Here is a 16,050-nt window from a genome sequence, read left to right as displayed (position 1 = left end):
CCTGGGCTTCGCCAATGTCGCAAATTGCGATTTTTTTTCCTTATTGGCGACCAAAATATCCCATCTGGCGATTTTTTTGGCAACATACTTTTTGGTTATTTAATTTGTACATACAATCATGGATTTGGACTGGATAAATTAAAAGGCAGAACGAAAGGAAGCCACAAACTTGACTAAGCAATGCATTGGAATCAATCTGTTACACAAACGATCCTTTGTTCTTATTGACAACCCCATCTTTACAGTGCATTGTTACATCATAATCTGCTTATGCTGACATCTGGGCTGAGGACTGTATGCTGCGATACAGTCAATCATGCTACCGCACTATACCTACAACTGACCGACTTCTGAAGACGCGAATAGAACAGATACAATTAATTGTATGGCTAATCCTTCTGTTTTTTTTTATACATATACCAATACAATAGTTTTGCTGAACCTTCATAGAAAACTGATAACCTTTGAAGTACCGACTACTGTGTATAAATACAAAGCAAATGGAAAAAATCTCAATCACAATTACATCTGTCGCCAGTGCAGCATTTTACTCATTGATCTTTTCCTTTTGCCATCAGTCCCGTGTTACGGCTGCAGAGACTTAAACTCCGCAACAAGAAATAGCAAAAAAAACAAAACAAAAAAAAAAAAAAAACAGTTTTGCATAATTAATAATAATTATTTATTTCTCAAAATACAGGAGTGAAAGAATCCCTAAATTGGGTGTGAATTTATGCTTATATATACGGTCCAGTATTGCCAGGTGTTGACTCGTGTATGTTTCATTCGTGGGAATGGAGATCCTATTTTTCTTGTCGAGAAAATTTATACAGCATTCAGTGATCATTCTTGGGAGTTAGGAAGCAATTCGCTACAAGCTTTGTGAAGCTAGCCATGGGGGGGGGGGGGGCTGCTGAGAGACTACTAGTGTCACCTGTCAGCACTGTAGACTGTGAACGTGGATTCTGTATGATGAACCTCATAAAAACTGACATCAGAAATAAGCTCTGCATCTCATCTCTCGAGAATTTAATGAGAATCAGCATGTACAGATGTGAAAAATTAGACTTTGAAACTGCATTCAACAAGTGGGCAGCCCTAAAATCGCGACGGATCTTCATGTAACACTTTGTAACATTTTGTTAATGCTTAAAGTATTAACTAACCCATCTTTTGTAATTTTCATTGCCTGTTACATTAATAGACTAAATTAACACTTGGAAAAATGTACACTACTTGTTTTGGCGACACTTTTTGAAAATTGGCGACAAAATATTGAGGTTGGCGATTTTTTTTGCGACAGCTTTTTAAACGCCAGGACCATCCCTGAACACCTCTGCATTAAGAAACTTACCTAAATATTGGAGTTAGTAAAAAGAGCTAATTCAAGGTTTCTTTGTTTTACCACCATTACCAATATTAGGATCCTTTCTACACAGCCTGCAATGGGTGTGAAGCTACCCTAGAATGGAACACTGTATTATGTAATTCATGTATTCATCTTTAAATCTTTTTTTTGTCTTTTTCTAATCCATTTGTAAAATTATTTGAAAAACATTTTTGTTCTAACACACACATGGACTATAATAAATCTGCCGACTTTTAGTGCCAAAACCAGACTGGTTCTGTACCAGATATGAATTAGACTAAAGAATCTGCAAGCAAAGATTAAAAATTGGAAAACCAGTCTGTTCTCTCCTAAGCCATACAGCTGCTATAAATAGAAACTAAGGTCAAAAGTTTGAAAGTAGAAACCCGCATGTTTCTTTGAAATAGGGCAGCTGCTATAAATAGAACATAATACTGTTAGGAAAGTGCATGCAAGTATATGGACAAGCGTACACTTATGTCATAGTTACGTAGAAGCCATCTTTTCTAGAAAATGGCCTGTGGGATTAATGGGATGGTAATGAAAATTGAGAAAACAAATTATTAATTCTTTTGGGATGGGGATATTCCAAAAACGTGTAGTCTGAATATGTTTACACACAATTTTGTGGAAGAAAGCGTAATGGTTGGCATGTATGTTACCTGTGACTACTGGGACGCTTTACTTACTGACAAAAGCTACGATCACCCGTATAAAAAAATATCCATCCTTCAATTAGATGGAAAGTTCCATGGGTTCAGAATTGGAAAGTCTGTGTCACCAAGACATCAGAGCCTATGTGCAGCAGTTAACCTCTTTTTCAGGGACAAAGTCAACTTGCTGAACATCAGAGTGGACAGAGAGGAGAGAATCTAGGGTTTGAAAATGGCAGTGGTCAGACAGCTGGTACCTACAATTCTCTCCATCAGACCCAAGAAATAAACTTAAGTGTTTTCTTAAAGCGTAAATTGCCAATGCACATGTAAAACTATGTACAACATTACTCAAAGCCTACTAACATTTTGCTGCATACAGGTACAAGAGTCAGACTGGAACATCATTTATAGTTTATTAGATTCTCATCCAGTGGTAAATCTGAAAAGTCGCAGGAATCCACTGACTTTGATGCTCCTCACAAGAGCTCAGACATCTCTAGCCTGTTTATGTAGGTCAGACCTGACTCCCTGCAAGGGTGACACGTCATGGACCTGCCACTCATCAACACTACTTTCAAGTCCTGGAATCAGGCAATAACAGGTAAGCATTACATCATTACAATTATTCTCCCCACCCAATAGTTAAATTTTAAAGTAATACATTTCTTGTTCCTATTGTGTTGCTGATTAAGCAGTGTGGAGGGAGACCGATGGTGTAGAAAAGGATATGCTCACAATTATGGTGGGAATGTACACTACTGAAAGTTAGTATCAGTTTGGGCTACTTTTGTGCCCAACTACAGGCCCCCAAAGAAAATAGCCTTTGCTTTGGTGTGCCCGAGACTGGAGGCTGTTGTAGAAAGCAGTTTGAGATGGCCAAAATGCAGCAGTCATAACCTTCTACACAATTATCGAGTTGGATGAGCCCATGAGTTAGCAATAATCTTGATGAATGTAAGGTCTCTCTCAGCAATGGACTGGAAATCTCTCTTGATCAAGCAAACAATCCACCTTGAAAAGGTGGCTACTGAAATATTAGGAGAACCCTTAAGAGGGTAGGACAAGACATTTCCTACCTTTCCTCCTCACTTTAAAAGTGGCCAAACAGAACTATAAAACCATAACTGGGCTTAATAGTTCAACTTCAACAACCCCAGCACAGATATGTCTATTAATGTGGACTGGAGCTGCAAAATGAAGCTATTTGATAAAAGACCTGGTTGACAAAAGAGTAAAACAGGCACTGAACTGTAAATCATTTACTAATGACAGAGCACAAAGATCGCTCCTTTGTCTTGCAGATGACAAGGAGATTAGAAAAACAGTTTCAAAGGTAAGGTTTTCTAAAGCAGCTTCACCATGCAGTTCATAGGTTATTTTCTTGACAAAGACCACTGCAGAGATTCCATCTTTGTTTTAGTAAGCAAGACACTGGTCTCTGCAACACAAAATGCCTGACAAAATTTTACATATGTGGGTCCAAGCTGATGGCCAAACCTTTTAAGAATTTGAGCAGGATCTATTCTAGGACACTTGATTTATATTTTTAAACAAATCACACTTAAAAATCAAATGAATGTTGTGCATTATCATATAAAGCCACGTTTTTTTCCCCCCAAATCAAATCCCTCTTGCCTTGAATGGAGGGGGAATTTTCTTAGTTTCAGTCCTAGAATGAAAAAAAATCAGAGCTCTGGAATTTGCAATACCCAAGAAACTGATAAGAAAGAATAATGTGTGACGAGTATAGGGATGGATTTGGGTAAAATGTGCACATTATCTTAAACAGAATAGCAGCCATGTTATAAATATAAAATATAACATGCTTAAGTCATACATGTTTGCATTCCATTTATTTTGAAATATAAAAAAAAAAATACCCCATATTATTTACACTTATATATTTTTCCAAAATATCTGAATTATCATTCATCACAACAAAAACAGGATGTCCCCATTTTGAACTAACTTTCTGAGTTGTCTTGTATCTCCAAAATGACTCCATAGCAGTTTAAGCTGGTATTTAACCCTTGAAATTGCATAGTACGTCTTCAAAGTCTTTTCAATATACAAGAAGCTAGAAAAGTAAAAAGACAGACCACAACAATGTATCTTGAGCCCACCTCAGACCTATATTCCAAAATCCAATGATTGTGGGATAAATTGGTATTGGAAAAAAAAAAGTAAAACAAAAAAGACCAAGCGTAATCTTAGGTGTGTACATGCAGATGGACAGGTGGATGACACAAAGTGATCGTTATATCAAGCTTCTGCCAAGGCAGGCTCTATAAATATATTCATGGGCCAACCATAAAAATGTAACAATAATTATTAAGATGTAAGAATCGAAGTTCAAAATAGGTGTTCATTTTAAAAAAACATGAGAGAATGATGACTTGTGCTTCTATTCCTGCCAAGAGGGTTAAAACCATGATGTGTGTATAATGCATCTGTACATGTTTTACCTTTCTTTCCATCCTTTACAGGATTGGTGTCAGCAGTTTCCTGAGGTTCTGAGGGTGGGGGTTTATTCTCCTCCTTTTTGGACTCTGGACGCCTATCGGTACCTTCTGTTAAAGTTGAAAATGACCATTAGTTTTCTTTATATCTTGATAAAGTTGCAAAACAACTTCTGTCATGGTATCTTTTGCTTTAACTCTTTACCTTCTGCTAATGCATATATGTGACCATAAAAATAGCCTTGTAACCCAAGAGACGCATATACAAGCTGCTAATAATACTCTCTCTGTCCCGGCTGGCTCATACATGCATTTCCGGCTAAGGGTTGGGAAACTCCAGATACGCATATACATGTTTCATATTAAAGCTTTGTATTTGATGAAATTACAAACATCCGTTCTCTTCTATAATATTTAGCCAATGAAAATAGTCCTTACATAAAATGATGAACGTATTCTATTATTAGTTTTACAGCATATAAGCGGGAAATTCTATTGAAAACGAGGTCAATGGTGACAGTAAAACAAAATGTCAACATTCATGTATTCCGACGCAGATTCTGATGGAAGTTTTGAAGGATTTGAAAGTGATGATATTGATTTTAACCAGATTCAAGATGAAGGATTGGACATTAGTATAAGTCCTATTTTGACACCTGACATTTCAGTTTTATCTGAATCCTGTAGATTATATGAAATTGTTGGTGGAAATGAGTGGCACAAAACATTGGCAAGTGTTTAAAATTTTATTTTTCATTAAATTACATAGTTTGCATGGGACAAAATTGATACAGAAAATGTAGGCAGCGTGTAAATAACTCAGGAAGTTCTCACTCAGGCAGCTATTATAATGCTCTGGGGTTCAGCTTATAAACAGCTGCTAGAAGGCAGGCTGCTTATCAGGCTTAGTAGGCAGGGTAGCAAGTACTTGCAGAAGGTAAAGAGTTAACCCTTACAAAATGAGGTATGCTACAGAATTTCTCGTTAACATTAAGTACATCTGTCATTTAAGACTTATCACCAGGCGCTAGAAGCATTTCAAACATACCTTAAGCTTTCAAGTAAACCAATGTAATCGAATCATTTAAGTTCTCTCCTTTTTCTATAGCAATCCCATTATGCTATCACTTCCAACCCCACTACTCAATGTGCTGGGATGTTTTTCCCACTATCCTTTTAAACTTAATGTTTTAATAAACATCCGGTCACCTAATTTAGAGCCCTATTATCCAAATGACACCTGTTCTTACTTTGATTTGGGCATTTAACCATCAACGTGGGTTTTAACTACATTGACAGTCAAACGATGATGGAATATGCTGACATTCTACGTATATATTTCAGTCACTTCCATTACAAACGAAAATAGTTACATTTTAAATTAAATTCTTGAGAAAGCAAACACCTCCACAAAAGGAATGAAGGTTATAGAACAAAAATATTAAAATGTCAGTTGGTGGCAACCTTGTTTAAAAACGGGTCTTTATCATTTGTCATGAGCCAAGTGTGAATCTCAAATGTTGTGTAACAGTCCCCCTCCCAATGAAAAATATTGCAATTTTTTCAAATGGTGCCATCAATAGACATGTTATATTACAATGGGTGCCTCTCTAAAACAATGAGCTCAAATCAAACATGCAAACCATTTTGTTCTTAATTTGTTTGTTTTTTAATTTTAATTGGGAAGGAGAATTATGTTACTGTTTATATTTTCTGTGTGAATAATAACAAAATGTAGCAGAACATAAATGGTGAACTGCTGACATCACGATGTATTCTGTAAGAGATCTGCAACTTGAATCTGTTATATGGAAATTTCTATTAGCTAATACATTTGAACATAACATAAAAAGAATTTGTTTGAGATGAGTGAATAATGGATCTATCTCATCAAATGGGTGAAAAACTCAGTACTTTCATGAGAGACCAAAGAAGGGACAGAGAAAGATACTTGACAGTACTCAATATACCAGCAGGTAAAATAAAAGGTACCCAAAGATAATCACATTTGCTTTGACAGTTTTGCCATTTGCACTTGTTATCAACTTTTCCTTATACTTTCACAATACTGAATTTTATCAGGTGCAAAAACTGCTATAATTTTAAGTTGATTTTACAAGCCACTAAAGCATTAATTCCTAGTCTTGGCCAGTGTCTCTGCAAAGTCAAATAATCAAACACTTTTGGGATCTTTAATAAGAAATGAGGGTGAGATATACACAAGCAGAAACTGTCAGTGTGGCTGACATAATAAACATTGGCAAGTGTTCTTTTGAGTGCTATTGGCAGTAGATAATTCTCTTAACTTCTACTGAAAGTGCTCCATGTAATTTAGTCATGACAGATGCTAGCATTTAATTTGAGTAAACAAACCTTTGGCTATACAACATTTTCACCTGAATAAGTACCTACACAATCACTTAATGTTCACTAGCCCAACTAAGATCACACATCCAGGATATCTGATTATTGGATTTATTCAGCACTGCTTAATCAAAACTTTCTTAGTTTCATAAATGTGACCTTAACTGAAATATGAAATGCCCAGTGAACTGGCTTGATGCCCAAAAATGTCCCCCCCCTCCCAAGCCCCAATTTTTCCAACCAACCCATCATGTTACATTTAATAAAGCTTATAAAGTACTTCAAAATATTTAAAACAAGAGAAAAGGTACAAACCTGTTCCATTTAATTCCAGAAGTGGCTTTCTGTACATCGACTCGGATTTGGCTAGCGTATCAAACCTAGGAGCCATCGTCAGGCAACTTGTTGGTAATCTTGCTGGCAAAAATCCTGAACACAAAAAAAAATCAAATTATTTCATGTCTGCTCCTCTGCCTGATAATGATGCATCCAAGTTTTCATTTTCAAATGACACTGACTTTGCAGTAATGGGGCTGGTACAAGTGCAGGCATATGAAAGGACCCTACAGTCCAATCAAAACAACCCTTCCATCTAGAGTTTGGGACTTTTGACCATACATAAAACTCTAACATGGCTCAATTGAAGGGTTGTCCTGTGGCCAAACAGTTAAAGACCTGCCAGACCTGCCAACCCTGAAGAATCCGTCTCAGTAAGGCAGTTGATTTTTTCCCTGTAAGATTGACCAGTTTTCAGTAAGGTGTAACAAAATATCAATAACTGCTATTGTCACGGTGGAAAACATAATTAAAAGTTGGACACATCGATGATTAACATTATGTTCAACTGAAAAGTTTGTAAAGTATGCAATTCTAAGATGAACTATTGTGCAGAAAACAAGTTCAGACTAAAATTATCTTGAAAGCAAAATGATGTCACCTTTTCTAATTAAAAATGTAAATATCAAATCTGAATTTAGGAAGTGTATGTACTGTTAACTGTCAGCATGGAAGCATGCATCAGAAGTGCAATCTGAGACTAAAATGGAAAAGGCAAACATTATGTTCAACTAAAGACATTTTATATTGGCATCCGCATGCAAACCAATATGCAAACTTAATGCCAAACATTTCACAACAAATTGCAAATTTTACAGTTGTAAAACAAATGCCACAAAACCCAAAATTACCTTATGACCATACAGTCAAATGTACATTTTAAATTGACCATAAACATGAATCTCAAAGGTTACTAACTGCGACATTTAGGTCATAGTGATCTATATTTGGCAAGAGGGTCAGTAACCTGCTTCTGGAGCTCACACTGAACTCAGACAAATCTACATTAAAAGTTGCATGATTCTTTGGTTTACAATGCCAGAGTAATAAATCTGAACACCAAACTTAAACAACATTAGAGTCAAAGTTAGGTCGCAGTGACCCAACTTTGGTAAAATAGTATTATCCACACCAAGACATGTGTGCATACCAAGTTACATGACTGAGGCTGATAATGCTATATAACTTATCCAAATGCCTAATGTTAATGAAGTCACATATGTGTGGAATTAAGGTCTTATTCAGCCTCTAGCAGCATGACACTGTACTCGTCAAAATGCTCATGGTCGATTCTAGAGATGACAATAAACAAAATACTGATAAATAAGCAAACTTTAATTAAATGAAGTATAAATGTAGGCCACAGTGACATACTTGAGGTTGACATGTGGCATTTACCAAAAATTCATCTACATACAAATGCAAACAAAACTATGATAAACTGATGGATGTACATACAATAATGACACAATCATGGTAGGGTATTGTTGTTGTAGAGTTTAATACCATTTTTCAGCCTGGGTTAGGGCATAAGCTCTTTGAATTGACAAACAAAACTGAAAGGTGTTTCACCTGACTTGAAGAATTCCTCTTCCAGAAGGACCTCCATGGTTGGCCTTTCAGTGGGATCTGACTTTAAGAGTTTTTCAATCAACTTTCTGGCTGGTGTGCTGACCTTGGCAGGGATGTTGTATTCATTCTTTTTAATCCGCGTGTATGTATCTTTCAGGTTTGAGGTCTCAAAAGGAGGCTTGCCAACCAACAAGGTATACCTGAATGAAAGATAAAAATGTTGTACTCAGTACCAAAGCCAGATACACATTAGATTTGACAAAAGAACTCCAAGTGACAGCTTGGCAGATGTGATACATACAATTTTACTCTTGAGAAGGTTAAATTGGCTTATGGCTTATAGCAAATACTGGGTCTCTTTCTTTCCTTCATATCATGTGCATGTTACATCTATATATATTTTCAAAACATTAGGGAGGACACTTCCACAGGATTTACATTTAATGGACTGTTTCACAAGCTATTCTAAGTATGGCCTCTAAGATGCAGTAGTGTTTAGCTCAAATATTAAACTTTTCATGTACACAGCGGAGTCTGCTTACTTCTGTACAAGCAAAAAACTACAATGAATAAGGGCCATTTTCTGCACTTTCTCCAAATGTCCTTGTTATATGTATACTGTACATATGAGGTGGTTAATTTCCAACATCAGTTTTATAAAACTCTATAAAGTTTAGTTTCTAAAATGGTCAAAAATAGAATATCAACTTGTACGTCAAGTGAAAACTGTCTAAAATACATTGACAAAAAAGTACTTAAATCATAAAATAAATAACTTTTCATCAACAAAATATTCTTTATTATTGAATGATGCTTAATATTATTGAATTACATGTATTTAAATGATTGTTTGATATTACTGAATATGACTGTAAAGTAGGCATTAAGAGGGGCCTGTTAGTTTGCTTCTTCGCTGAATAAATTGGTTTTTTAACTTCACTGGAAATGACAAGTGTTCTTTATGTACTTTTATCCTTATATTTTCATGGCTATGTAACACACACACTACTGTGTTCCTATCTATAGAAGAAAAAATAGAGTCTTCCACACCCTTATAGTCAAACCATAAGGTATTTATGAACTATATATTCATCCGTAAAGATATAATATGGACATTAACAAAAAAAATTTAAAAAAAATAAAACACTACTGGCGCAGCACTTTTAATGAACTTCTGAAAAATGTGAAATATGTTTTAGAAGTAATGGCATTGAAGAATACAGGAAAGAAACAGACTATAGGTATTGTACTCTATTTTTAAACCAGCACGGGAATACTGCAATACATTGACTGCATACAGTTGTCTGTGAAATGACAGGATGTACACATTTATAATGAACATATACCTATAATGAATAAATGGCAACACAACCATTTTATTATTCGTTTTGCAAATGCTATATACCATTCAAGATTCGGGTATTTATAGAATGAATGCAACTTCCAAGAACTTTTTGGGAACAAGTTTGCACATAAACATGGATTAAAAATGAGTCAAAGTAATTATTTTCCTACCCTTTTATTGTTTAAAATAACTATATATGACAATATACACTCTCCCCTCCTTTGCACATGCAGGCCTATATTCAATTATTTGTAGTGACTCATAACTGTTACCCTCGATGGGGGGGTAATGAAGAAATTGAAAACTGTATAGAAAAATTTGAATGAATACAATAACTTTATATGCATGTGTTCATATACACCATTCAAGTAAAGCTTGTCACATTATTACGTTGACTAATATAATTTGACAGGTTTCTAAGGCAAATTTTGTACATAAATATTTTAAGTACTGTATACCATACATGTAGGCTGACATGTTTGTCCGTATTCCTATGCAAAATCATGTGAATATCTTGCCGTAAGGATTTCTATATAACTGGAGGTTCAGAGAAGAGTTAAAATGAAAATATATGCAAGCAAGAGATGACGAAGCATCTGATAAAAGAAATGCACTCACTAAACATACATTACCTAACAGTAGCAGTTAACCAAAACTAAGAGCAAATCCTGATGATTGTAATGTCCCCATTCATCCACCCACATGACCCAGGGGTGATACACTCCTGTCATCTGTACAGTTGAGATGAGCAACTGTTACTGTAATTACCAATTTTTTGTGTATTTAACCTTGGAGTCCTCTTAGAGACACTGGGAGGTGACCAGACAGAACTTGCAATGACTGCACAGTGATCAAAGAGAGAATAAAAAGCATTAAAATAAACTATTCAGGCCAAAATGGACATAAAAAGTCAAATTATTAACGAGTATCACTTAAAAATATGCCTTTAGTATTCATTTGAATGTGGTATGTACACTGCCAGATTACCCATTAATCATACGAAGCACATGCTTAGGGCACCAGAAAAAAATTATATTTGCCGATGATGTGTGTGTGATTTAGATTTTTAACATAGCTTTAACAATTTTTCAGTCATATCGCTACCATGCAGTGTGACATTTTATAGTGATGTTTAGCACTGGGCATCATGCTGCAGACACTATATCTGGACACCAGGCCGACCAGTCCTAACACTAACCTCTTAATGCATAGCGCCAAGCGAGGCAGCGGTTAGTACTATTTAAAAAAGTCTTTGGTATGACTCGGCTGGGGTTCTAACGACTAGGCTACTGGAGCAGTCATTTGCTGATGATAAAATTGAATTGTATATGATCATTTCGATCTGCATGCACAAGTATTTTGATTTGAAATGGTGGCAAGCCTTTTTTAGCTTCTGATATTTGTTTTTTTAATTTCATATTTAGTAGTGGGGATGGGGTACTACAATATTTTCAGTGATGAGGGCCGTGGAAGGCCTTAATCTGGCAATTGTTATGTATTATCATTCTCGCTTCCTCAATATCACACAAATAAGATACCATAATAATGGAAACATTATGATATGGATGACAATTCAAAGTATACAAAATTATCAATTGTCTTACAAACATAAAAGTAGCCAGATGACTACTGATAAAAGTAGTGGTCACAGTGTAGAAAAACAACTCATTTGATTCCCCGTTGTCATATTCACATTCTGGAACAGATGATGCATCCTTAAGATGACTAGTTAGTGATGCTTTCTTTGTCAACCCATCTTTTGCAGCCAAGAAACCATAGGAAACTAGATACAATGGGCACAACATCCAACAACCCGAGCACCAACCTTGCAGGTACAATACCATCCTTTTATGGAGTCCATGAAATATTTCAACTTGTACTGAATCCAAAGTGAAGGGATTTTATTTTTTGGAGTGGAAAGACTGAATGTTTACATGTAACAGACCTGGAAAATCCACACAAGCCATAACCTCATAGTGCCCCTCCCGCTGTGAGATGCTCATTTGTATACTCTGGAGCCTGTCTGACTTGATAAATGCCCACAGTGATGTCATGCAGGTAATCAACTGATATCCTGGGAATTGATAATTTTCCCAGTGGATGCATCCATCATGTAGTACAATTTATTCAGCAAGTTGTACTCATGAACCAGGAATTCATTCATTTTCAAACCAAACATGGTGGAAATAGTCATTACTGGATAAGGAAGAAGGAGCATCAAAGTTAAGATATGACTATTTTAATTAGCTCAAACACATTTTGCAAAACTGATTTCATATATGTTTTTGAAAACTTTTCAAACTCTTTTCTTGCAGTGATAGATAGCTGGGATTCATTAGTGAAGTTGGAGATTTCCAAAATGGAATATGCAACATCTGCTATTTGACTTTCTAAAAATACTTCACTCTGCAAAAGACTGGGTTATGGCACAGATTGCGACATTAACAAGATGATTGTGATGCCCATAAGATCTTTTACATAAAACACAATGACTGTGAGATCTTGATGTCAATGGAATTTGAAGTTGAATTGATTGTGGGCTTTTTATGGCATCATTTGAAGTGTTTTCGACATTCACCAAGTTGTCATATCTGACATAAAATCTCGTTTGTTGAGCGCTTTTCATACATTTGCAAGTATTATCTGCGGCAGTCATATTTAGTCTATAATGATACACAAAGCATGCAACTTCCATATAACCAGTTATTGTAGGGATGGAGCCAGACATTTTTATGAACAGTATCTAAAAAGAAACAACTCAGCTTATTATGTATTGATTGTCATACTTCTTGTTTTATATCATAAATTCTTGTGTCATCCATTATGCCATGTTACACTCCTTTTTTTTTATTTCAGAATTGTTTTGGTCTTAATATACTGTATGCCTGATATGTTTTATGGTTAGTGCGACCCTCCCCCATATTTATTTCCCCTAGATAATATAGGTAGGTGGCCATTCTTTTAGTATTATTATAAATGCTGTTAGTAGTAGTAGTAGTACTTATCTTCAAGGAGGATGTCCTTTGAATAGAAGATGTTATTATATTTATGAGTTTCTGTTTTTATGATAAGTAAGTGTATAAAGTTATGAGGTTAACATTTAATGAAATAAAGAAAATATGCCATTGTAATAAATATGCATTATTTTGATAAAAATATTGAACAAATTTGTTTTGTTTATTTTTATTTTTGCTGGGTGGGGTAGGAATAATACCATTATTTGCAATTAATAAACCATAAATCAATTCAGTTACTTTAAGCTTCCATCCTGACCTTGGTACACAGTTCCCACTCTTTGGAAACAAAATGTGTAATTTCTAATTTCAGTAATTGCTAGAAAAATCACTGATTTATTAGGCAAGTAAAAATTTATGTCAGTGCAAAACCAGTTTTTCTTGATGTCGAGGAGTGATTAGGAAAGTGTGATAAAAAATTAAGTCTAAGAAATGGTTTGAACTGGCTGGATCCAGATTGAACCAGTTAAAACCTGTCCATTAGAGAATTATACCATAATTTCTACTTGGAATAAACTGGTTTCAACCAACTTGATCCAGATTAAACTGGCCAAATCCTGTCCAATACAGCCTTAAACCATAAAATCTACTTTGAATAAACTGATCTGAAACGGTTTTGAACCAGGATAAACTGGTTTGATCAGGATTGACAAAATAAATTGAGATTCACATAGCACTTTATTTTTTTGTTGGTTTTGAAAACTGAGCAGTTACTAATTTTACTTCAAACCTGTAAACTGACAGCTGTTGATATTATGGATATTAATTCTTAAAAGGAAAAAATAAAGAGAGCTTTGGGGATCTGAACAGGGTGTGACAATTTGGCATAATAATGCTATACTGTTTGAGCTATTGAAGCCTGCGTTGTTCAGTCTCTAGATGATGCAAATGACACATTTCTTCCAAGCAAATTTATATAACTGCTGATGATCCTTTGTTGTTTGCCTAGTTTATAATTTAGTTTTAAAGAATACTGTTACTTTATGAAGAAAGACCCAGTTAACAAAATTTAATGAAAAAATACACTGGTTGTAGCTGTTATATCCATCTGGAAATTGACAGGTTCATTTAAAGATTACATGTACAGAATTACACTGTATTAATGAATTAAATGTTGCAAATGGTATCGTGATGGAAATGAAGAAAAAACTGTTATTAATGTATAAAATAAATATACATGTACTTATCCTATTACTTACAACGTAAAAATACAATTTCCTTTTAATGTTTACTCCACGTATCCTTTGTATACATATAGTTCCAAAGGCCCCTTCAGCACCTCTTCAAAAAATTGTGTTCCCAAGGAAATTTAGAAAGAATATAGAGAGAAATGAATGGATAACATTGTTTCTAAAATATCTGAATACCGTATTTACCGTATGTTTTTGTGGAAAATATAATATTTAAATGCCTTGTAAGTTTTCGGACATTGCTCTGTTATAATTTTTTCTACAATTTATGTTTTCAGACACAATCTAGGAAGATCTGCTGCCTCGTTTTGTTGTAAAATCCACAGCGTGTTTACTGTTAATTTAACTGACACAAAATTCACTTCATTTGGTAGATAATTATTTATTGTGATCATGAACTTCCATGAACTAATATAATTTAAATTTTTTAATCGTATGTATATATTTATGTATGTATGCAGATAGATAAACATTGTTATATTAAGCCATACACAATAAGTAGCAATATCAAAGAATGAAAAGAAATATGATTTAATGCTGTAATATATTTAAATATATTATTCAGTATCAAGTAGCTTGTCCATAGCCTTTTGTAAGTCCTCGGGCGAAAAGCCCTCAAATTCTGTATCACTATCATCATCCATATTGTTTAATTGTTTGTCATTTCTGATCAGCGCGTTTTCACTTCCGCTCAGATTGACACTGATGACTCACACCTTGAAAGATTTAATTATCATTGTGCGCTTTTCCTTCAATGTGTCCATGGCATTTACAACCCAGTCCAATAGTCTGTTTGCTGGCTGTCTTGATCCGTCCGTTGCTGCTTTCATTAGATGATATTAATGCATTCGTAGCATCCCTGATGTATTCCGTCCAGCTGCGGCGGAGGTAGCTCTTAACAAGTTTATTGATGCTCACATCAAGAGGTTGCAATTTGGATGTGCAGCCTCCAGGTATTATTGCTGGCACAACGTTTCTGCGCCGCAACTGTTTCTTCACGTCATCAGTGATGTGAGCCCGGAATAAGTCCATAACTAATAGTGATCGCTCTCTTCTGGTGAAATGCAAATAAATTTCTTCAATCTATCGCAGCATTAGCGTTTCGTCCATCCATGCTTTCTCTTGATATGCGATAATCCACCCTTTTGGAGCCTTCAGATCTAACTGTCTCTTTCCCTTGAAAATAATCATTGGAGGTAATACGTCGCCAGAACAACAGTAATGTCTCTCTTCTCCGCGCCAGTTGTACGAATCAGAACGCTTTTCGTTCCTTCTCTGTCCACCGTTTTCCCTGGCACGAAATCAAAGTACATCGGTGTCTCGTCCATGTTAATAATAAACTTATTGTCAAACTCGTCCTCCTCACGTCTATCCATCACAAACTTGTGGAACGAAGCAATCTTTTCTTCCAAATCCTTTGGTAAACGTTGGGCAAGACAGGTCCTGCTTCTGAGCACAAAGTCATGTCTTTTCATGAAACTCTCTCCCCATGAACGACTGGCATGGAATTTGCTCTCCGGAAATTCTGTTGAGACAAGCTCCTTGGCATATATACATATTCCCTCAACACTGACTGGAATTTGTAAGTCACGATGAGTGAGCACCCATTGAGCTATCTTATCATCCATAGCTTGTCCATATGAAATGGTTCGTCCACACTTAGGCAAATGTCCGTTCAAGTTCAGATCAGCAGAAAAGTCAATTTTCATCCAGGTACTCACCGTGGATTTCAGAATCTTGAATTT

General features: G+C 35.4%; 1 protein-coding gene across 1 annotated transcript in view; it reads right to left on the bottom strand.

The window, feature by feature from the left end:
• LOC149787720 (serine/threonine-protein kinase PLK1-like) overlaps positions 1–16,050 on the bottom strand; it is a 52,652-nt gene that overhangs the window by 19,844 nt on the left and 16,758 nt on the right. Inside the window, exons 6-8 of the mRNA XM_089973919.1 lie at positions 8,757–8,956; positions 7,164–7,277; positions 4,491–4,595 (exon numbers count right to left, since the gene is read on the bottom strand). Coding sequence (XP_089830045.1) covers positions 4,491–4,595; positions 7,164–7,277; positions 8,757–8,956 — 419 coding nt within the window. The remainder of the gene's footprint in view (positions 1–4,490; positions 4,596–7,163; positions 7,278–8,756; positions 8,957–16,050) is intronic.

Source organism: Sinohyriopsis cumingii, chromosome 11, assembly GCF_028554795.1.
Source record: "Sinohyriopsis cumingii isolate HCF-2022 chromosome 11, ASM2855479v2, whole genome shotgun sequence".
In the NCBI taxonomy this organism is placed as follows: Eukaryota; Metazoa; Mollusca; class Bivalvia; order Unionida; family Unionidae; genus Sinohyriopsis; species Sinohyriopsis cumingii.
This window is presented reverse-complemented; position numbering and strand designations above follow the sequence as displayed.